General features: G+C 40.4%; 1 protein-coding gene across 2 annotated transcripts in view; it reads right to left on the bottom strand.

Moving 5' to 3' along the window:
- Positions 1-23,970, bottom strand: part of mib2 (mindbomb E3 ubiquitin protein ligase 2) — a 36,658-nt gene extending 12,688 nt beyond the window's left edge. The window contains exons 1-12 of one of the 2 annotated variants that reach the window (XM_026367103.1): positions 23,828-23,970; positions 13,400-13,798; positions 12,279-12,450; positions 6,436-6,542; positions 4,849-5,043; positions 4,492-4,634; positions 4,014-4,121; positions 3,768-3,872; positions 3,039-3,201; positions 2,304-2,437; positions 840-988; positions 127-283 (exon numbers count right to left, since the gene is read on the bottom strand). In XM_026367103.1, coding sequence (XP_026222888.1) covers positions 127-283; positions 840-988; positions 2,304-2,437; positions 3,039-3,201; positions 3,768-3,872; positions 4,014-4,121; positions 4,492-4,634; positions 4,849-5,043; positions 6,436-6,542; positions 12,279-12,450; positions 13,400-13,622 — 1,656 coding nt within the window. In that variant the 5' untranslated portion in view covers positions 13,623-13,798; positions 23,828-23,970. Of the gene's footprint in view, positions 1-126; positions 284-839; positions 989-2,303; positions 2,438-3,038; positions 3,202-3,767; positions 3,873-4,013; positions 4,122-4,491; positions 4,635-4,848; positions 5,044-6,435; positions 6,543-12,278; positions 12,451-13,399; positions 13,799-18,879; positions 18,979-23,827 lie in introns of those variants that run through there. The other variant, XM_026367102.1, reaches the window with a different exon arrangement.
- Positions 23,971-25,378: the final 1,408 nt, after the last annotated feature.

Below are 25,378 nucleotides of genomic sequence, written 5' to 3'. Positions count from 1 at the left end.
TAGCTGATAAAGTAACTGTAAGATGCAAGAGAGTGAAAAACTGACATTCTGTCATGGATAAAAGAAATATTGGACTGTGATCTGTAGGGCCACTTAGCTTAACCAATAGGGCAGACGGCCTCTCACCTGGAGATTGACGTCAGCTGAATGTTCGGTCAGCACTCGCACTACGTCAGTGAAGCCCTTATTGACGGCGATGTGGAGCGCCGTGCACATGGAGTTGTTCAAGAGGTTAACATTTGCCCCCTTGCTCAACAGCAGCCGTGCAATCTCTGCCTGATTACTAAACCAAAAAGACATAGGAAACCGAAAAAGTCTCAGATTAATCCTCAGTATCCTTCAGTTATGTTGAATAATTCAACCCAAAGCAAGTTTTTAGGTTGAGTTCATATTAAGCAGCATATACAATCTAACACGCTCATTTAGGAAGCCAGTTGGGAGACACAAAGGTCAAGGTTTGCTTGCTGATGTACCACTGCGACAAGCCTTCAGCAACAGTTTCCAATTTCCAACTATAAACTAGAGATTCTGTGAAATGTTGACTTTCTGATGTGTTAATGTGGTGAGAAGAGAAGTGATGGCTGTCTGTTTAGTCAACACTTTGATGCTGCCACCAATGTGCCACTGTTACTTGGGAGCAGAGAGGCAGACAGGATGCTGTATGTCTGCAGTTTCTCTTTCAGATTAATACCACACTTATGAATCCTATGATCTGTTTGTCAGGGACAGATTTTTTCTAAAGCCATAAAGAACAGTCTTTGCACCTTTATATTCTGTGTGTAAAAGTGTGTGTTTGTGTTCTGAAATGTGCATATGTATAAGTACGTGTGTGTCCTCACCCGAATGCAGTGTAGTGCAATGCTGTGTCTCCATCTTCATCCTTGACCTCAATGGAGCTATTGGCCTGCAGCAGGGCCTTCACCACCTCAATGTGGCCTTGATGAGCTGCGACCTGCAGTGCAGTCTTTCCCTGGTTCTTGATATCCACCTGCCAGGGACACACACATAGTTGAAGATTCATTAGAGGCGATGGCAGCCTGGACACTAACAGAGCTGGACACAGACTAGGCTGGAAATACTCTGAGCATGAGCAGGAACCACATTCATCTTACACGTGATACATAATCCTTGTAAGTACTGTAATCATCAGCATGGAGAAGCTGACAAGTAGCTGAATACACACAAATAAATACAAGTTATTAATTTACAATGCAAACCCATAATAGTTCAATTTGTTAATTAAATAACAATATGTAAGGTAAATATGTTGATATCATACACGATTCAATAAAATAACCAGACTCTATTTACGTTTTCTAGGCTGACACAAGTTACTGTAGTATCATTCATATTAGTTTAATTAGCATCAGCTACAGTAAGTATGCACAGACAAAATGCACAGGCTCCTAACAGAACCTGGTTCTGTTAAGTGTGTGGCTATTTTACAGTAGCATTAGATTGACAGAATTTTTAGGATCAATGTAATAATATACGTCGCTTTGTAGAATATTTAGGAAGAAACACAGTTTATTGATGCAGAAACAGCTTATCCATAGAATGCTAAGACGGTACAGTATCTCCCAATCTCTTGGTTCAGCCGTCAACTCCCTTGTTCTTCCCCGGGACGATAACATTTTCAGAATTAGTTTAATAAGTTCTTAACAGACATAATTATCCATTTTTCATTTGTCTTATTTCATATCATAGATTAACAACGATGGCTGTTGACTCTTTGTATGTACATCTTCCAATACAACAATTCACAAAGAATACAGCACTCTATTATTCATCCAACGATCTTAGTTTCATCAGAGATAATTAAGGTTATGCAACAAGAGGTGGTTTATAAATGTTTTTTTTTTTGGGGGGGGGGGGTTCAACTTCTCAGGTCCCATTAGCAAAAACACCTTTTTATATGCTGTTGCAGTTCTCTGGAACAGTTCCCAGAACTTTTAAAGCATCAGTCAACTAATAGGAGCTTTGAATTTGTGCTAATGTAATGGTGGTTGAACAGTCAATTATAAGTTGTAGTTGATTAGTCATGAACTAGACATACAAAAATAAAATTTCCTCGTCTGGCCTGACTTAACATCTGCCTTGTCTTTCCCCTTAAGAGGACCACAATAGGACGAAGCTTTACTATTTTTAATCATCTGTCTTTGTCTGTGTGTGGTGTGTATAGTACAATAATTGACTCACTAAATCACTCCTTTATTTTATATTACCACTATTTTGGTGTCCTGGTAGAAGGAACTCTTGGAGCAAGAAAGGACTGCAGCAAAGTGAAGGAGTGCTGCACTAACCTTGTCAGGATACTTCTGCACCAACTCCCGCACTTTGTTGGCACTGCCGTGTGCTGCCTCGATGACCAGCCGACTGGGATTGTCCTGGTCTGTGGACTGAGACAGCAGCTTCTCCAACACTGAGATCACAGTACCTGAACACAGACATAGTCAGATAGAGAGAAAGGGTGATAAAAACAATTATGACAAGGGTAATAGGCAAGAGAGGCAAAATGATAATTTAGCTTAAGCAGTCTAATGTGAACAGCTTGATTAGAAATGCCAGTGTGTCTCAAAGTCTGTTTGTCGGGGCTGAGCGCAAAACCACAGGAATGAGTCAAAATGTCCCTCCATGCAGTGCAATCTGACCAAACACACACAAACCCACACACACCTCCCATCCACTGTGCTGAATACATGCACATAATAGATTTTGCCATGATTATGAGACTAGTGAGAACTTCTGAGATGATGACAAATATCTTCTGTGCTGCAAAAGCCTGTCAACATGCAGGATCATGACATGCCCCAGAGAAGAACAGTTCAAGACACTGAGAAACTGTCAACACAATGATTAAAAAAAGGCAGACAGGCGACGGCCATAACTGTGGCCACAAATGCAACACTTATATAAAAGCATGCGTGGAAGAGACAGCGCTGGAATGAGAGCAGGGGAGGATGAATGGTTGCACGCAGAAAGTAAAGTTGGAGGTGGAGTGATAGAGATGAGCCCCTTTATCCAGACAGAGGCCTTACTTCCAGATTCGTTGGGGTTCTCAGCTGTCATGAGGTTGGCGTCTACCTCCACAGGCTGCGCCGAGAGGCACGCAGGGTTGAACGTCCATGTTTGACCTCCAAATGCCACTCGTAGGTCTCCATCTGCATATACTTTCAGCACCTTTCCGACTTGGCCCAACACCTAGGAAAACAACAGCAAATAAGGTGGAGGTGGCATGAATGGGCGACAAAGTGTTTACAGGAACAAATCAATAAATAAAGAGTGGGAAAACTCTTTTACAGGAACAGTTTCTGTGCCTCTTTAATTTTAGACAAATAACCAGGCAGCATTCAAAGGAAGCAGCTCTAAACTTGATTACTTCCTGATGTACACCCAGTTTTTATGAAGTAGGTCACTCTTGATTCAGAGGGATGACTGCCAAATAAAGGCCTTAACTTTAGCAAGTGACACAGTTAACATGATGCACAAAGAGAAGGAGGAACCAGAATACAGAGGTGGATGAAAGTCATTGTTTCACAAGTGAGTCTCAAAGTTTGGTTATGAAATCCAGAGTCTTTCACTAAAATACATTTTACAGATACTATATTTTATTTTTAGGATCATACTTTTTATATCATTCATTTAAATCTAATATGACTAAGTGTGCTGTTTAAAGGGTTTAAGAGTCTGCGCTATGTAAATTTAATAAGAACATAAAAAGTTAGCATTATCAGGCTACTGCTAATTATCAGGCTAAATAAGCATACAGGAGCCATGCTGTCAGTCCACTCCCCATGGCCAGCTTGCAGTCTCTTCACACTCTCCATGTCCTCCAGTACTCGTACTAGTTCACCGACTCCAAAAGTGTTCACCTAGGGGAAAGACAGGTGGACAAATAATGAACACAGTTGATGAGCTGAAATCAATTGACATTTACTGAGAACACACTTGTTAAACTTGTTAAGGAACCTATTGTGAGATCTTCTGATAGAAACTGATCTGTAACTTCCCACCTTGGTCAGGGCCCCAGGATGGAAAGTCCAGCGGATGTTGTTGCTGTACTGGACTCTGACATCTCCCCGGTCAGTGATCCTATGAACAGTCCCAATCCGGCAAATGTACTGCAAACAGACATAAATAGGATGTTTCACCCTGGGTCTCCCTCCGCATGACTGTGACCTTAACGTTCCCTTTAGCAGCTGCAGTTTGAGGGTTGGATGCTCTGCTTCTTTTCACTCTGCTGCATGCCAACATCCATCTGAGCCGCTTACATAAATATTCTGTACGCCAGGTTCAAGAGGAACGTGTGTTTTGACTGTGATGCCATGTTTGTCTAAAACATAAAGAGGACATACTATCTGAACAGTACATAGTGTTTATAAGTTCCAGGAAAACCCAATGGAAGTACACCTTGTAGTTTAGTATTATAAAAAAACTAAACAAGTCACCCTAGACTCTTCTTCTTTCTGGCACAAGTGAAAACATAAGTACCTCTGCCATTTTGGGGTTCCACCCTCCGTGGCCTTCCTGCATCTGTCGTAGGATGTCCACCTCCAAGAGACATTTCACCTTGTCGCCCTGCTGGAAGGAGTGGCCATCAGCACTCTCCTGGCGCTGAAGCTCTGCGTGCTCTCCTGGATTGACATGTATCAGCATCAACAAACAGGCCCTGACTTGTGAAGCTTTGGTTTCACTATTTCTGCTGATATTCCTGTTTATGTGATGTGTGTCTGAAAATGTCTCCAAAAAACAATGCTGTGATTTCTTATATATTTTTACAATAATAAAAAAGAAAGTGTAAAGTGTCTAAAGAATGCATGCTCTAAAAGAGGAATCTGTCTTTCTTACCCAGCTTTGGTAGGTGGTCTTTGTAATAGAAGCCTCCTTGACCATCAGACACATATTTGAGGTCTACCTTGCCCTTGTGGCCCATTCGGTAAACATTGGTGGTGCCATTAGACCAGGTGACACTAGCCACGCTGCGACCAGACTCTGTGTCCCAGCCACGAATGTCCACTACCTTCCCAACCTTACCCTCCCCTCCTACACACACATAAAGTCACACAAACACACAAATATGCAAGAAACAATAACATATCAGCTCAATAAGGAAAAAAGGAGTTAGATAAGAGTGTGAAATTTTGAAAAAAAAAAAAATGAACACACAGCCCTCCATGGCACAATATTCAAACATCTGATCAGAACAGAAGACAGAAACTGTAACATGTCAGACAAATTAATTGACAGACACAGAAGTGAGCTGGAATCATTTTCCCTCCTGGGATTTAAGCTGCCAAGTGTGACAGTCAATCACTTTCACCATTTTCTAGAGGTACCTCAGTTATCCACATTTATTTTCTATTAATCAAACACCAAACACAACCAAATCACAATTCCTCTTCTTGATTGAAATACAAAACATCAAAAGTAGAAAATAAGAACCACTATGAAACAATTCAGTGTTTTCAGATCACATTATTAGTGTACTATTGCGAGATGGTTTTAGATCCATAAATCAGGTATTATGATCTAAAAAACCTTTGTTTCATTATTAAAGTAATAAAGCAGCCTATGTGTGTTACCACACTGGCTGAACCTGTGACCTGTAAGGCAACATGGTGGGCTACAGGGTTTCTGAGCATGCTCAGATCATCCTGTATGCACTTACCGCATACACCATTTAAGCCTGATGAGTGACACAACCAAACCTGAGGGCACTGATTTCAAAGACACCAAAAGGACATTTTGACTCATTCGTTCTGGCCCAGAAAAGAGCATTGCTATTCTCAGAGACAACGATGACCCCAGACCAGGAAATACGAAGACATATTACATTCCCTCTTTCCCTAAAGGGAACATTCAAGGGTTTTAATTTAACTCACTGAGGTGGAAGATTGTTTTCAACTACCATCTAAACTATTTCCAACATCAACCAGTGTGTGCTGCTGTATCTGCAGGGAACACACAACAGTGTAGACACGCGGTTTGCATGTAAAACTGCAGACACTCATGAAAGCCATGAACACATGATCAAAAGGAAGAGGAAGAGAAAAGGAAAACATCATCTCCAATCTCTTGCTCTCTTGCTCCATAGACTATATTTCAAGTCATGTGCCTCAGTTCAGTTCCTGCACTACACACGGCTGGAAAAAGAAAAAATAAATAAAAAAAAAAAACAAGGACTCAATAAAGACACACAGATGAGCACATCTGTGGAACAGACTCAGACGTGTCACTGACAATTTAAATGCACACAGACACAGACCGATGTGTTTTGTAGGTTAATGAGACATGAGGCTAGAATGTTATTATGGGTTGTGGATGTGAAACACTTTGAAGAGGTACAGCTTCATGCTCAACAAGGTAGGGGGGCCTGCTGAGTTGGCAATGTCAGCTTAATGGTATGAACAGCCCCCCCCCACACACACCACTCACCATCTTGGTTGCCCCAGTCCCAGTCAGGTCCACGAACCACTTTAACCCCCTGGAAGATTCCCTTGAGGATGATCCGCGGGAGGTTCTGCCTCGGTGCCAAGCTCACTCTGTGATAAAAGCACGGAGACACAGCTGAACAAATTGCTCTAAGGGCCATCTGAGACAATGTTAAGACAAGAAAATGAAATCAGAAATGGATCAAGAATACTGAACATATTACAACCCAACAACACATTTTCTGTTTTAATTAAAAACCCAGTAAGTGATAAAAGACATGCCAAATGTAACAGCTTTGAATCTGTGACTAGCCAAGCCAAAGGAAGCTGAAAAAAAACTGTATCACAACATTTTTGAGCAAATATCTTTTCTACAAAAATATATCAGTCATGATTAGGCCATGTAAGGTTCAAACACTGGTCAGTTCACATTATCGAGTGATAATCAATCAAAATTTAGAAGCTTACGAAATACAATTTAGTGCATGAATCATAAATCAACAAATGCCGTTGGTACACACTTCCACCTGAGATCTCCTGACAACTTAATATCATAACATGGTGAGGATCATTCCTAATCCATAACAATTCGTGTTGATTGTTTTGAAACCTGAATGCTTCACATCAGTCCTCTTCCTATTCTCTTGTATAAAGTGTTTCATGTTTACAATTACAATGACCTACTGATTCTTATTATTCACCTTATGCTTTAGAGATCCAGCCTCTAAACATCACACTCACAATTCAATAACAAAATTCCTTGATAACGTCTACACTAAAATACAATACTAATACTAATACTAATACTGATAACACAGTTTTGCAACTCCATGGTCAAGCAGATGACCTCTCATTAGTTTAATAAATGATATCTATTCTGTGTTATTTATTTCACAAGTTGTAGCAGAATACCCTAATTAAAACAAGGTCTTTTTTCTGATGAGATTTCTGGAACCCTGACCAACGGTCTGTTTCAGACTCATACAGTCATATGTGGAAAAATTCACATACCTTATTGTAAAGATTTGATCAGATCTTGGAGCAAAGGAGCTGCCTATTCCCATACTTTCTTGACAAGATCAGACGCCAGCTTCCATTTCAACCAAACAATTTTTTGGATAAAGTCAAAATCATATAAAATCCGGTGTGATAAGAAGAAAAGAGCCCTGTGAAAGCTGTTGTTCTCAGTGAGCCTCACAGAGGCTCTGCTGCTCCCACATGCCTCCCCTGCATTGCTCCCCTGTTTTGCTTAAAATTAGCCTTGGCTAACTTCATCTACCATCATTGGCCAGACATTTCAGGTTCCTGGATGCTGCAGCAGGAAACAAACATACATTTGGCTCTTGAGCCAACTAACAGTAAATCTTAGTGTGGGGCTGAGCTTAAGCAGGTCTGTGCTGAGAACAGTGTGTAGCCTAATCCCTGGACAGCAGAGCTATCAGAAAGCAGGCCACCTTGGGGCAAAGCATTGAGCTTGTACTGTTTGTGTACACGTGCTTATGTGAAGAACAACATACACAGGGTCTATACAAACATATTTCTGCACTGCTCTGATGTGTTGTGTTAAGTGATCGTGGTAATGAGCATTTCAAGGAATTCAGGATGTGCATACAATTGTGCAATTGTGTTAAGGCTAACTAAAACAAAGTTGGTTGTAGGAACGGACTTCCTGAGCTCTGAATGCTAAAGGTCACAGAGAGAATATAGAAAGCTGTGCCAATGTCCTGATGAACCAAAGCAGATTCAGCTTAGACGTAAAGGACGGAAATGCTACAAAGAGAACTATTTATGATGGGGGAGTGAGTTCTTAAAACCTGGCCCAAAATAACTATAAGAGTAAAATGGATGAAATCTGACAGATGTCCCTATGTCAAAACAAATGAACCATGTGCCTGCTATGTTTGTCAGTGTACCTCCTCTGAGCAGCTCTTTCAAGGGATCAAGATTTCTAATCCTTCTCAAGCAAATGTCAAATATCCTGCGTCCAGACAGGATCAGGACAAAAGACCTACATTACAGACACAACAGCCAGGTCAAAAGTCAGCCAAAGGTTATATTTACTCTGAAATGAAATACAGAGAATTACTATTTACTTACAGTAACCCCGCAGCGCCAACAATCTGACAAGAAAATATGAACTTACAAGAAAAGTGAAGTGAATCTATGTATTTAGGTAATGACACACGGAGTGGTTGACACAATGGCTCAGAGCTTTTATTAGATGGGCCCAGTTTAGTGGGCCCAGTCAGCCCTGTTTGCATTTTCCTCACTTAATGTGCTTGTGGTAACTTTACAACAAGATGAAACCAGACACAATGGGACATCTAATGGGACACAACTTTAAAAGCATACATCAATATGTCACTGTATCACGTCTGACAACAGCAGTTTTGTGATGGGACTGGAAATAAGAAGGAAGTGTAAATTGTATTCATTTCAAGTTTAGGTGGAGATTCTGGTCTATTCTGCCAAGAAGACAAAAGCACTGGAAAACTCTGTAGGCAAGTGCTGAGGATATTTATATGTGCCTTAAATGCGACTGGAGGGTGGAGTATTGAGGAGGTCAGGTGGAGCAATGCAGGATAGACAAGGAAAGGATTATGCACTGTGTTGACCTGACAGGTTCTCTGGAACGGCATGTGCATTGTTTGTGTTCTGAAGAGCCGATTAACCAGCTGCACACCGACCATCTCCATGTAAACATATGGCACACACACATGCCGCCCTGAGCACTGTCAGCATGAACACACATCTCGTGTGTTCACACGGCTTAACATATGAGTCTTAAGAAAATGCAGGACAGTAAGCAAGTGAGAACACAATCATCAACAATACAGATCAGAATAATTACACTGCAATAATAGTTTAATCAAAGTTAAATCCTGAAGATTTAAAGGACTAAATGTTTTAATGAAACACATATAAATGGCACCCTGTGTTCAGAGGAGACATTGTGAACATATCGAATGAGTAGTAGATTTATGGATGTAGTGAAAGAGGAAATGAAGTTAGTTGATGAAAGAGGCAGATGATTCACTGTGGTGACCCCTGAAGGAAACAGCCGAATGGAAAAGAAGATACATGGCACCCTGATTTTCTTTGTCTCCAACACTTGTTATCTAATACATGTGTTCTAGGAATCTGCAAACATTAACATGCTGATCTCCACACAGCAGCTGAGAATGTTAACATGCTAATCCAGTTAAATCTGTTTAATTACAATGGATTGCTCATGTACTGTACATCCGGCTTAGGTCTCACACCATGTTCGTGATGGTACTGCTCGAGTGTCAGCTCACTACAGCAGCTTATAGTGCTGATGACAACTTCCCATCATCTCCTAAGAACATTAATAAAGTTTCTGCCTACAGTGTGGTTACAGACTTCTAATAGATCTGTTTTAATTGCTATCAAGCACTCACACATGTCTGGTCCACATGAAAGGAGCCGAAACTTCAGTCTCCCCACATAAATTATTGCTGGCACAACAAGAAGTCACACTAATTATGAAACCAAGCTAAATATGCCTTTCCTGGCAAATGTCAGTGTGTCCCATGACTGCTAGATAATAAATCAGTCTTTGAAAATGCTGTCAGTGAAATATGGGTCAGTGGGATTTGGAAATAAAGAAGTACTGTGTGTTTGCCACAACACACTGTACAGCGGCCCTTTTATTTCATTCATCTGACAGTAAAATAAATGACTTTCATGTGATGTTCTCCTCTCCCAGATGAACACTCAGTCCTGGACGACAATCATAATTCTATTTTGTGAGATAATGCAGACATGTCTGTGATAAAAAGGTGAAGACAGCAGAATAATGCTGAATGCTGTTAATGTAGAATTTACTGTTATTATGATCAGCAGCTAATTGTGAATTATGTTGATTAGGTTCATTTACAACCTTCAGTTTCCAGAAGGTTGACAATGGATTGCAGAAGTTAACGGAATGAATATTGACTTGAATAGAACAAGCAAGCAGCAGAAAATATTCAATACAGTAATAAGTTCAATACAGAAGCTTAGACTTCAGCTGAATTAGACTTGAATGCTGCTTGAAGACATAAGCATATCATTCATGTTTCAGACTCCATAGAAATAATCTCCCTGAGAGCTGTAGCAGAGAGGGGCATTGACGTCATTTCTTTCAGAGGTGCTGCAAACAAACTTCGTGAGCTTTATTTTCTCAACATAATTTGGATTAATGAAACTTGTTTAAGGCCTACCAGCAGGTTAAAAGGCAATTTTCATCCATTCAAGAAACGTAACACAAATATAAAGGCATCCTACAACAGTCTTTCAAATCTTTTTAAAATTCAAATCAGTTTTATACTGATTCTGGTTCTAAGTTAATGCAAACAACTATATCAAGGAATAAAGTACGCTTGCATCAAAACATAAAATGTGTAATGTCACTTAAATTTTCATCCACATTTTATTTGTGACTCTATTGTGACCTCCACCACTGCCACACATTTCATTATAGAAACCTTTCATAGCTGAAGACAGCCAGTTCTTACAGCAGGTTTGAGTCTTAAAAACACTTTTGACTATGGATTTAACCTACTACTTAATGTTACATGTATTTAAACAGTAGCACTGCTATAAATCAGGTTGCTATATTACAGAGTATCTGCTCTAACAAGGGCTAAACAGTAAGAAAAAAAATTTAATATCAATTCCTTTATCACTTAAATTAAGATGATATAATGTAAACAAATACAAATAAATATATGTTAACATGTGTTACATCAAATCATTATCATTATCTACATAAATCTGATTTATCATTGTTTGATTTGTTAAATCTCTAAGGATGCAAAGCATTGGCCTACATTGACAATTCAGAATGCCACGTAAAGGTGTCTGTTACACCAAAAACCACATTAATGAAAAGTCACTGCTGAGCCAATGAGCATTTAAGCCTCAATAACAAATCAATACATATGAAGAGAACCTAAGGCAAGAGATTAGATTCCAACAACTGTCATAATGCCAAATGATTACTGCAATAAGTCTCACTGTCAGAAGCCAGGTTTCACTTGAAGCCAAAATAAATCTGCTGTTTCATTTCTGCCTCAACATTAATCCACTCTACTGTTTTTGCCAGACTTTCCCAAGTCCGACAAAAAGGAGCTTTAATGAAAACGAGTGACTCCTTGCGCTTATTCTGACCAGATCAAATGAAGAGTTTATCAAAACGAAGCTAAAGCGTTACAAGTCCTCACAAAGGATTTCAGCCTTTACTGGAAATAACGAATAAACAGAACTGTATGAGACCTGGACCAAGCTAAACTATAGAAGAAATCTGGGTCATACATATCACCTCGTTAAAATGAGAACAGGCCATCCAGCTGACATTCAGACAGTGCCTGAAGCAGTTTGGAGCTTTACTGTGAACTGATGCAGAAGAATGGATTCTGAAGGGAGAACTCACTCCAGTAAATTTGGATACATGGGACACTTGGAATCAGCTCAGTGAACATTTATTCACAACAAGGCCGAGCATGGTCTTGACTAAACTGACTTAACACACAGAAACAAACAGCACTTTTGTCACTGAAAGTGCTTTTGCAAAACTTTAAGCTCAAATTTCTGTGCAGTGGAAATAATAATAATTTGATGTATTGAAAAATGGGCTCCTACAAAATACGGATGGAACCTGTTTTGCTCTCACTCCAACATGGCAGTAGTTTTAGGTCCCATGTGTAATATCAAACACAATTTACCAATTTCTTTGACAAGCTAAAGATGGTGGAAGTGATGTATGTCGGAAAGGAAAACGCAGCAATAAAAGTCAGAAAGCTAAATCAACCCTCCACTCATCATCCAGCTTTCAGTACTCACGGCTGGGAATGTGCTGTCTCGTAGCGCTCGAAAGCGTGGCTCAGGTCGTGCTTGTTGTTCATGTAACACTGGGTGCACAGGTCATAGTCGAAGCACACCTTGCACTTCCATCGCATTCCCATGATGCCATGCTTCTTGCAGCTGTCACAGATGATGTTGGAGTGGCGAACTCCTGGAGCGGAAGAAGAGTTTGTTGAAGAAGTGAGTGTGGTCATTTATTTACAATGTCTGATGTTTCTATTCTATTTCTGTTTCAAAGAAATACATTTCTCTAAATAACCCAAGCGAGCATTGTATTACTATATATTTGCCATTTGCAAGTCACTGAAGCAGACATGTTGTACCTCATGTCCTAACCGATGTTACTTATCACATTGGCTTATATCATGAGATGTGGGAGAGCTGAGGCACAAAGAGCATGACAAAAATACCCCCACCCCCTCATCTCTTCTCCTCTTCTTTCATCCATTAATTGAAAGGCCAGTTTCTCAGGCAGAAAATTTTGCTTTAAATGGAGCAAAATGCTAATGAGTCCTGCATTAATCTGTGTGTCATTCAAGTCCAAAATAGAGCTGGGTGGCTGATGATGAGAGATGGACTTCACTGCACGATGTTTACACGAAATTTGATATTGCAAAGGCTACTAGCTATGACAGATGTTCAAGATAACATGCAGAAATAAGTTTTCAATAAAACACAGCATTGCTTTAAGAGACCTTTTACGTTTACGTCTTGAGGCTTTACAGTATACTTGACAGTATACTGTACCTATTTTTCAAAATCAAAAGATGCAGTTTGTCTTAATTATGAATAATCATTAACTACAGCATTAGAAAGGAAGAAAGGAAAAAACTACACATACCCTGGGAAGAATGGGGCAAAACTACAACAGAAAAAATCATGGAGCTTTGTTGTAAAAGCCTAGTCGGGTTCTTCATTAAGCCTGTTCCATACTATTCCTATTACATTCCCGTACTATTTTATTGTTTAATGTAATGCACTTTATTTGATAAAGTATTGTTTTATTATCATACTAAAACTCATAGCAGTACTAATATTGAACACAAACTGAATCGTAAGTGACCCAGTGTCTCAGTATGACCCTAGTCTTGAGTACTTACCAATTTGAGCATTATCATAAAGCAGCAGGTCATAGGCACCCTGGTAGCCTGTGCGATAGTTGGTCCGTGTCCCACTGTCCCACTGCACCACTACTGTCTTGTCAGGTGTGGTAGTGCTGCCCTGCCGCCCAATCTCCACCACAGTGCCTACATGGCCCTCGCCGTCATCTTGGTTTCCCCATTTCCAGTCCAGGCCGCGCACCACACGCATGCCCACCTCCATGCTGCCTGTGTTAGGGCTTGGCTTGGAGGCTGAGCGCGATGACCGAGGCCTGGCAGCGCAGTCACTTCCGCTGCTCCTGCGCCTCTGGGGCTTCGGAGGGGCAGAGCCGGCTCGCACTGATGATATTGCAGGCAGGGACGGCACCAGGGGTGTTTCCGGTAACAAATCAGGAGTGACTATAGACAAGCGAATAAGAAGAAGATAAAAGTTTAAAGAAAATTGAAAAACATCTCATACAAGTACAAATACAGCAGATAAATTGGTGTAACAACGTTGTAATTCACTAGTTCAATACTGACAGACAATGGTCAATATTAAAACTATCAATAGTTAATTGTGAGTTTATCTTAAGAATGTTAGGTCAATTCTGCTGCTTTTAAACAAGGAAATCATTCAACCTGTGTGTTTTCAGACTCTGGGTCTGTCAGTGGCTGCTGAGGGACTCATAAAGCAACATGCCATATGTCTCATTAATTTCATTGCAGTGTTTTTCTCATGCTGGTGGATCATTCACTGGAGGCCTTGCTGTGTGTCATGGCACACTTCTGGAGAGAGCAGCTGGACACGAAGGCTATGCCCTGCTGAGCTAATCAAGCCCTGACTTGACACACAAAAACACACACACTCACAAACACACTTGTACTAACATCCTTAGCAGTCTATTGACTTCACTTATGCCCTAAATCTCAAACGTAACTACTTAAAACTAATCCTAAACTAGCAATCAAGAGATGCAAACTATAAACATTTGAGTGGGTATCTTAAAGGAAACAAAACAACAAACCTATTTTTACCTTTTTCAGTTAAAGGTATTGTAGTGAGATTTTATATTAAGCCTGAAACCCAGAATGGAAATGCTGAAGTATTCCTATGAAGAAATTAGTCCAGATGTCATCACAATGACAAATGCACAAGAACTCACACAGATTCACACCCTTGACTGATGATGTCTGCAGTGTTTAAAAGAATGCTGTTAGATTGCTCAAAACAAGAACAAATACAGGAAGCTAGCAGCATTTATTCTGAATCTTGGGTCTGTGACATAGAAAGGAACTTATGCCGAGAAGCATGACCATCAGCAGACATGCAATCACATCCATTAAACATGTGACACATCCCACATACACTGGTGCAGTGTCCTTCCTCTAACACAACATTTAAAGCATTTCCTGTTGCTGCTGCAGCAATGTGTCTAATGAAAGAATTCTGAGAGACTGCAGAAAGGAGGAACTGCCAGACATACGTAGATACACATGCTCATTGACCACACCTGTACAATCTAATGAAATCTGACAGAACAGCTAATGAATTCACTGAATTCAATTTTATAATTTCTCAGTTTTAAAGTTGAAACTGTCAGAAAGACGTTTTGATTAATTCCAAATAAGGGAGCCTGAACATCAGAAACACCTCCTCCTCCTCTATATAGCAGAATGGTCACTTTTCTGACAGTTAACCTAAAAGTGGAACTCATGGCAGAGCTGCTTTATTGAATTGCATTAGATTATACAGGTGTACCTAATAAAGTAGCCGGTGAGTGTATGTTTTAGATAACATCCCACTGAATGCATTTTGTGATTGTCTTCCTGTGTTTATGCTTCTCTTCTAAAAGATTTAAAATAGAGGCACGTCTGGAGATGATGAGATTGATGACATTTGTTACATGGTGAAGGCAAACCATGTAAAATAATCTTTCATGTAAATTCTGTTAAACTAGGATAATACACAGTCCCTGGAGAAAGTGGAGCACACATCCTAATTGTTGTCACTATTCACAGTAAAGACAAGATCACACTCACAGGTTCTCTTTCATATTAACACCACATACGAACAACACTACAGAGGAGGCGTTGTAATGTTGTGTAGTGAGGGAAAATTCACAATGATTTTAGAATATAGTTTGCAAACATATCAACCAACTTCCTCTATTCTGGCAATATTAATATCCCTAGTCAACAGCCAAGGGACTCGGTAGCATTTGTGTCCCTAAATCAAGTCATTATTTTAGACTTTTACAGTTGTCAACAGACAGACTCAGAGATACACCAGTAACTGGCTGTCCTGCAACACAAAATAACAAAGTTTATCCACATTTGTGTGACAATATCCTTAATCTTGCCAATAATACAGTACCCTCCATTTAGCTGTAATTTGCATCCAATCCAATGCTTTTTAGTATATATCCTGACAGTAATGCCACAGAGATTACTTTAAAAAAATCTTTCAATAATAGGGCGGACAGATGTCTGTAATGTGGCTGAGATTACACTGGCATGCTTATCAAAATTATAATGTCGTTTTGGTATTAAAGGCATCTGCTTAAGCATGAAAACATATGGGATGTAAGGGATCAAAGGAGGGAAAACAGGCTGCTTATGATCCATTTTCTGTGCAAAATGACAGCTTAGCCTCTTTTATGCACTGGAATAATATCCCAGCCAGTCATCTAGCATTTCAGCATGCAAACAGAAGAGCTGTCACGGGCGGCCGGCGGCTTTTACGCAGCTCTCTGCATTCTGGGTGTGGACGGATGTAGGAAATGCCAAGTTTATCTAGATCTACTAATAACTGGGAATACAGGCATGATGAAAATCTCACTCACTTCACACTGACACCAAAGCAAGCAGGACATTTTTCTCAATAAGTATGACACTGAGAAGATTTATGTAAAGCATTCTGAGATGGGAACAGTTTTGTAGACACAGACCAAAACAACTTAACCTACCACCTACATTTAATATCTTACCACACATGCCTGCTGCCCACCCCACCCACTCTCCTGCCCCCTCACTGCATGTTCCAGGGAGAATTCAGCCTGAGCACACTGATATGCTATTATTATTAAATAAACCAGAACTGGTTCTGACAAGTAGACACAACATAAGGGATTCAATGGATAACTCCACCTACACAACAATCTAGAGGGAAACCGTTTCTTATTGTGAGCCTTATCTTTGGCTTTTATTATAGTATCTTTTACATATGCACTAATAAAAAAAAAGAGTGAATACCAACAACTGTATCTTAAACAGTATTTTTTCCACAACAAAGCTGTTATGTTGTTGAAATTTGGGACCATCAATAGCGAGAACAATTTAAAATGCAGATGGAAAAACAACTGGTGGTCTAGACTGACAAATGTTTGGACAAACACACCTCTGGTCTGTGTTTACTCCCGTTTAAGCTTTTGTATTTACACTCCTGTGTTTACTTGTGTATTTCCATATCTTGTGTGTAATGTTATCTGCTGCAGTCAGCAGGACAAATTCCAGCACTGTACCAACTGACTGATGACGACATTTGTTTTTTTAAGTTGCCTAACTAAAAGAGAATCTCTGAAATCTGAAAACAACTACAGCTCATGAATAAACATATATCAGAGATACACCCTTTTTGTCTTACTACAGCGGCACCCAAATGTCCATTGGGAGTGTACATTCGTTTTTGATTTACCTGTCACTGGCTTTAAAATGAAACAAAATCAACTTAAATTTATGTCTGTTCAAAATACCTCTAAATTTATTTTGTTAAAGGTCGTTGCACCCGCTGAACATCAACAACAAATTGGAAGACAATGAAAGGCTTTACATGATCATCCTTTAGGTTTAAATGTGCAGTACAGGGTAAGAAACGTTTTGAAAAAGTTTGACAGCAGACAAAGAAAAGCTGCTTGGTAGTAAATCTACCAAAGTAAAGTTTTGCAATCAGCTTGGCAAGGATTTAAAATTGTAAAAATAAGACAAATTAAGTGTATTTTCCAGGTGTATAAAGTAGAAATATAACCAAATCTCTACAATGCAGTCTATACTATCTATTTAGACCCAACAGCAGGAGAAGCTGGGTTCCTCCAGAGGATGGCTGTCCAGCATACATTCCTTTACTTTTTTCTGTGAAGACGGAGCTGAAGGCAGCCGTGACCTGGCCACCTGTGTTGCAAAAATGTCGCTGTCAATCTGCAACTGAGGGCTAAGACAGGCAGGATTACAGCTCTGTGCCTGCAATAACAGATGGGCTGGCTTCCGTCATACACACTGCTGAGGGCCAATCTGGGAGGGAAACGTCAGCCTCCCTAACACAAACAACAAGGCGTATGTCCACAACACAAATACAAACACCACCACAAACAAATGCGCACAACCAAAAATGCTAACTGTAATTTCCGTAAAGTAGGTATAGGTATATTGTTCTTTACAACGCTATCAAATATCGCTTTAACATTTGATAATCAATATCAACTATCAATATCAACTATATTCTGTAACTAACAACACAAGTACCTAAACTAACTAATAATAATTCTAACGCACTGCGTATTAAAACACAGCTGTTGTAAGCGTATACTCTGAGTTCTGTTTGTCCTGTACAGTATCTCTGAGCTGTAAAGCACATCAGCCCATTTCCTCTAAAATGTGACCGATGTAAACTGTAGTGAAGTGATTAAACAAAGATTAGGAATTATTATATCACCATCATAATGATACATGTCTCCTTGTTCCATGTCCTGCTGTAAACACCAAGCAGATACAGAATATCTGCAGATTTTCACTGACCCTAAAAGCAGACCCTGCTGTGCACTGTGGTAAAAATCACTGAGCAGCTACAAAACAGAAAATGAGTCAGGAGTATTATTATTGGCAGACCCAGTGCCATTAGATACGTGCTACTGTGTGAAGCAGCAAAGGCCTACTTGAGCTGTATATCCTGTGACACGTGGTGTGGCTGGCTTCTATCCTCACTGTCTAATGAGAACAGAACAGAAACATCTGGTGACCAGGGGACATTCACACGAATCAATAAGGACCCTGATTATTTAACACATTTACAAAGATTTTGTCACAGGGGGTGACAGGCCTAAAAGAAGGCTATCCATTTAGGTCTTCTGCTTGGCCTACCTATCTTTTCTCATATCTCACTAAAACAAGCACTGTAGACTAAATATATTAAATATCCACATTAAGAAAAACAACATTTTGAGCCATTTTACTGAAATTTCAAATATAACAATACAATTATACAAATCTACAGTGCTACTACTACCATCCTGTTACCATCCTTACATCTTAAAAAAGCTTTGGAGGCTGCAATAGAATATTTAAAATGCAACTTGATAGCAGCAGAATTGTTCCTATCAGCAAACTGGAGCATTACACAAAAATTCAACCACAGCAAACCATGTTCCCTAAGAACACTGACTGCACTTCTATTGACACGTCATCACCGATTATTAGATTTAGTTTCCATGAATTATTATACTCACTGCCTATGATCTTCAACCCACTTTTGAACATGTTGACTGCTGTATGATCTCAGTCTTGCACTGCTAATATCCCAGGTCAACCAGCAGGACCATCTGAAGTCCTGAACACTATGAAGCGGTCATCCTACTAACGGGGGAGTGAACCAGATGGTGTGAACTTTGCTCTTTGTTTTGGAACATGCTGTTTTTTTCTACCACTACTCAAATGATTATTTGTGTGTTTGTGTGTGTGTGTGTATGTGTGTGTATGTGTGTGATTGGTGTTGCTCAAGGACTGGACAAGCGTGATGCCCTGTCGGAAAAATACAAGCTGGCAGAGTAAAGCAAATAACTTATAAAGCAGCAGTACTGTATTACAGGTAAATGTATTATGTTGTACAACAGATGAAGCTTTGATCATATCTTCACCAAAATCAATGCTACAAGTACTGGTAGTAACATGAACACTGTCTTTAAATTAATCATACACCTACACAATGTGATTAAAATAATTTTTGATAGTGATTCCCACAGCATCATAACCACTGTGTACATGATATAGTTACAGTTACCAAATGTTATAGTAGCTACTTCTAATAAACTCAAATACCTCTAACCTGGGCACTAAACATGCCATGATAAGACCACCTATAATCAAGAATTCACACGCTGAAAACCTACTTGCACTTTGACATCTTTAACATCAGTGCAGCTCAGGACAAACATCCCTGACTGTTTGATCATCACCAAACCTGATAGCAGCAGCGAGCGCAGCCAGGTGTCTGCCTGCCTGCTTAGCATGTCTGCTAGCTTTAAAACAGATTGCAATGGCATGTGGCACAACTATACTAACATGACTGTGGAAGCATACCAGCTGCAGGTGTGTTGTCTTTGCACATGATCATTTACCCGTCTGGGAATTGAATAGTTATTCCACCAGATTTATACATTTGCATGACAGTCTGATGAAAACACAAGCGGCCATATTTCATTTAAAGAGCAGTGATACTGTGTGGCTAATGTTATTTCTGAAATACCAGTAACATTGATAAGATTCAGACTAGTGGGACCAATATTTGCACTGTCCTACAAGAACGGCGTGCTAGCATTACCCAAATAGAATGAATGGCATAACTTGAAAATTAAAGCTGGTTTACCTGTTGGTATAGTGATGTGCACTGAGGTGAATAGAGAGACCGACAAAAATAGAGCAGGAGAGGAAGCAGCTCCTGCCTCCTGCTACATAAACACATCAGATGATGAAAAATAAAAAGGCTACCAGTGGTTCCACCAGATTCCAGCGAGACAAAAAAAAACACCTCCTCAGGGCTCGAGCCCTGTTCTGATGCACTCCCTGAATGAAACAGCCAAGCAGGAGGAGGGGATACAGGGGGCGGAGGAGTAGAGGAGGCAGCCAGGCTGGTATTCCAGAGATGTGATGTACAGTGGAAAGCAGTCTTAGAGAAACAGCGTCCTGCTGTACAGGAAAACAGCCCGGCTGTAGAAGATCAGAGCTGGATGAGAGGAGAGATGCAGCCAGCATTTAGTCCTTTGTGCATTGTGTCAGCAAGGATTACCACCGTGGAGGAGGAGAAGAGGAGAGGGAGGAGGATGGCCAGTGCGAGCGGCTGCCTGATGAGCGCTGCATTCAGGTCGACGTTCTCCTGCTCTCGCATGAAAACAGGCCAATGGGCTTTGCTCCGCATGGGACTCTTCTGACGCTGTAGTCCATCACCAAGGGGACGTGAGCTTCATTAACACGCGTGTGAAGCCAAGACTGTGTGTTTACTGATCAATATGTACGAACACATGCGCATCAAGCTCTACATAAGGATGCACAGCTCTCTCTTTCATACCCCCGTGGGGACAGCATTCGCTCTTCTGCCAATGAGCAGACAAGCAGAGGACAGAAAGGGAGAGAGGAGGGGCATTTGTTTCAGGGGGAGGGTCTGGATGGGGGTTTTTGGGGGCGCGGGGGGGGGGGGGGGGGGGTAGCTCAGGAAAAGGAAAGGGGTGGGGTTGAAGGAGATTTTGATGAATGGACACCTGCCATAATGTTCATTTTCAGTCGCAAACTGGTTTGTGCAACTGCTGCTGGTGAGCTGTCAGCAACACCAGAGTAGAGTCACCTCCAGGCTCAGGCGGAAAACAAGGAAGAGGGAGAGTGTGTGTGTACGTGTGTGTGCTTTCCTAGCCTTGAACAATGCCTTTTAATGTGGCCACAGCTGTGGCAGACATCAACAATATGGTTCCAAAGACAAAGCCAAAATGCCATTTTATTGATGCTTTCCCAGAAACATGAATGTACAGATAATAGTGCTGGGATACGGCCAGCCAGTGACTAGAAGGGGGCTTAGGAAGTTGTTGAGACACAGTGTTATAGTGAGGTTTATTCCACCACTCTCATATCTTGTAAACAAAGCTGTGGCTGTTCATGTAATAGACTTGCTGGTCTAGATCATATAATAGGAAGCATTCATTCACACACACACACACACACACACACACACACACACACACACACACACACACACACACACACACACACACACACACACACACACACACACACACACACACACACACACACACACACACACAGCTCCTCTTCCAACAAACACACAACAAAAGAACATGGCATCCACCATAGAAAGAGGACAGTTGAGGGTTAAAGCTGCAAGGTAGCAGGTAACCAAGTCTGGAAGGTTTATATATCATAAAAGACGAGAGGAAAGAGTGGGCATGTGTAGGGCTGCAAAATCAAATCAGCTACTAATTTATATTCCAGTCCTTTGTGCTATTCTTTAATGTATAAAACTCAACAGTATCAGACACTACAAAATCATTACACAGTTAATTCAACATTTCTCTAAAACACAAAATTGAACATTATATTCTTCATGAAGGGGGGATTTTTATTACACAGGTTTAGTTTTAGGAAGGTATACCTGTCAACCCAGTACACCGTATAACTTTCTGGATGACTCTAAGGTGCTGACACTCAGGGCAGCATGATACACTGCACCTCAAACTGTCATGTTTGTTACCATTACATGGCTGGCTTGTGGCCAGAAGAGTGTTTGAATCCCAAGTCCAGCTAAAACGATCCTGGTAAGGAAATAATAAAGAGTCTGACCACATCTAGGGCTGAGTCTCCCCTCTGCAGCCTGTGTCAACTGCCCAACTGTATAAATCTCAGGGTGGGCAATTCAGATATTACCCACTGTCACTGCTTAGCTATAATTTGATGTTGTAATAGTTCTAGAAATTCTACTGGGTAACATATTATAAACAAAACTAGTATGAGACTCTCTGTTTTGGCAGGTTTAGATACCAGAATAATCAATGTAATCTTAAAATACTCTAAATCTCCGTTTGTCATATAGCAGCTGTAGCAGCTCATTCATATCCAACACTGCCTGCAGTGGTCTAATGCAGCCAAAGACATTACAAGAAAAGATGCCTTTATATAAATCAAACCAGTCAGCACTGAGCAGCAGTTTGTTGGACTGGTAGGAGCATTTCAATTTTACACAAGCATGCCAGCTAGGAATGCCTCTTTCTATTAGATTTTAGTCCAATAATTTTCTTAATGAAAAGTGTAAAGAAAAGTTAAACCCAAAGTGACTATAATCCACAAGATGGATTATAATTTGCACCAATTATGTTCTACATTCATTGTAAAGATATTATAATATCTAAAACAAAAGCACTTTAAACACAGTCTGGATAATTAATGACATTTAAACCAGCTTTAAGACATACAATGATACAGCAAAATGTCCCATAAAACAAGTACTACTCCAAAAGTTATCCTAAGTCTTACCTTTCAACATTTCACGCAATATCTTCCAAATTTCTTCTAAAGTCAAACCAAAGTGCTGTGATGTAATTAAGAAAATATTCAAAGCTTAATTGATTTGCTAGATTTAGATTTGGGAAGACAACGAGAGACAACAAGAATAAGAAAAATCAGATAAATGGAACTTCTCCCTGCTCCCAAGTAGGTGTGGCTGTCAGCAATCCTGACTATGTCCTCCCCCAGTACCAAATGACCAGAGAAAGGACAGGTGCACAGGGTTGGGTCTCCTGGAACAGCACCAGCTCATAATATCACAGTCATAACAGATGTCAGTTCAGCAAGACACACAACAGTTGCCTGAAGAAACAACTGTGGGTAATGATTTCTCCAACAGTGCTCCTGTCATTATTGAAATGGGTTTAAATGTGCCATGATCATTTATTTTTGAGCTTAAGTCTGTTGGGACCCACAACACGATGTAATGTACAGACTGACAACTTGACCAGTGCTGACAGATATTGTAAAACAACCATGACAACCCCATTAGTCTGCTAGCCTAGGTTAGCTTACTAGCTAGTCAAGCAAAAGCCCTATTACTTTTCTATTTTGTCATGTGGTGGAAACGCAACACCAAACGTCATTCAAAAATTAAGCAATTTACTGTTTGGTTAACGTGAAAGGCATTTGCTATAAAAAATGAAAATGAAACAGTTTTGCTAAATGGTTAAGTGAAACCAATCGGCGTAATCGACAAGCACAACTACCTAAAATGATTTCTTAAAATAGCCTAAATGTCAATTTCTAAAATTAACAGATGACGTTAACCATCCTTCCCTCGCCCACCACCATGTAACGTTACCGTTATTTCCCTTGTCGGGTTCGTCTAAGGGAGAAATAATTAACACGTCTCATGTTTAACTATAGAAGTGATGCATTGACATCACATTCAAACATCTAATTAGTCAGAGAAATGCTGTAAAGTGTAATGATAACCGGAGCGACCTTAAATTGGCCAAATTGTGAACTGAGTTCTGCGTCGCTTTGCAATAGGAGAGGATGCGTTGACATTCTAATAACGTTAGCTAACGCTGACGCTAGCTAGCTAACTCATGTTTTGCCGTCATTTTTTGTTATTGAAACAACTTCTATCGTAAGGTAGCTACTTACCTGATCTTTGTCAACACTGTTTACTCTGTGTTAAAATATTATTCCATGTCGCTGTCATCCTCCAACATTGACAAGACTTGTTTAGGTACAAATAAGTATTTACTACACTGAAAGGTTTTGCAGCTCATAGCCATGACAACACGCCCATAGGTTGCGTCACTAATAACGCTGCCTTCACGTACGCCTCGTAAAAACATATCCTACATTTTATTTAAAAAGAAATCTCACAAACATGTGAATATGATCTATAGATTATTTTAGCCCTAAAATGCATAAACATTGTTATATAGGTAAAGGGGAAGTGATATTTTGTTGCATATACATTTTAAATGCAATACAACACAACAAATAACATTATTTTTATAAAAATGTTTACAAATAGCCAGGGATTGCAGAAGTACACAAACTCAACGCTCAAGTAAGTTTAATTAATTAAGTTCAATTAATGTACAGACTCAAGGCGACAACGACTTTATATATGAGAATTTAATTTGACAAATCACCCAACAGTTAAATCTGCTCTATTCTAAAAGTTTTGATTAAGCAAAATTAATTATTTGTAACTACTCAATCTAGCCACAGGGGTTGCAAGCCAGTGACTTCTGTGCCGGTCCCAAGCCCGGATAAATAGAGAGGGTTGCGTCAGGAAGGGCATCCGGCGTAAAAATTGCCAAAATAACCATGCGAATCATCCACAAGACTTTCATACTGGATCGGTCGAGACCCGGGTTAACAACGACCGCCACCGATGCTGTTAACCTACAGGGTGTCGGTGGAAATTTGACTACTGTTGGTCGAAGAAAGAGGGGAGGCAGAAGGGTTCGTGGTCAGAGAGAGAAGGGGAAAGGCAGGAACATAGATCTGAGAATAGGGACTCTTAACGTTGGCACAATGACAGGGAAAGGCAGAGAGCTGGCAGACATGATGGAGAGAAGGAAGGTAGATGTTCTGTGTGTGCAGGAGACAAGGTGGAAGGGCAGCAAGGCACGTAGTATTGGAGGAGGATACAAACTGTTCTACCATGGTGTGGATAGAAAGAGAAACGGGGTAGGAGTGATCCTGAAGGGGGAGTTTGTAAACAATGTTCTAGAGGTGAAAAGAGTCTCAGACAGGGTGATGAGCATAAAGCTAGAAATTGAAGGGGTGATGGTGAATGTAGTCAGTGGGTATGCGCCACAGGTTGGCTGTGAGTTAGAAGAGAAGGAGAGATTCTGGAGTGAGTTTGATGAGGTCATAGAGAGTATCCCCAGAGGAGAGAGAGTTGTTGTTGGAGCAGACCTCAATGGGCATGTTGGTGAGGGCAACAGAGGTGATGAGGAGGTGATGGGCAGGTTTGGTGTGAAGGAAAGGAATCTGGAAGGACAGATGGTGGTGGACTTTGCTAAGAGGATGGAAATGGCTGTAGTCAACACCTACTTCCAGAAGCGAGAGGAACATAGAGTGACATACAGAAGTGGAGGTAGGAGTACGCAGGTGGACTACATCCTATGTAGACGAGGTCATTTGAGAGAGGTTAGTGACTGCAAAGTGGTGGTAGGAGAGAGTGTAGCC

Source organism: Anabas testudineus, chromosome 7, assembly GCF_900324465.2.
Source record: "Anabas testudineus chromosome 7, fAnaTes1.2, whole genome shotgun sequence".
In the NCBI taxonomy this organism is placed as follows: Eukaryota; Metazoa; Chordata; class Actinopteri; order Anabantiformes; family Anabantidae; genus Anabas; species Anabas testudineus.
The sequence above is the reverse complement of the archived record's forward strand: the minus strand, read 5'-3'. Positions and strand labels throughout refer to the sequence as shown.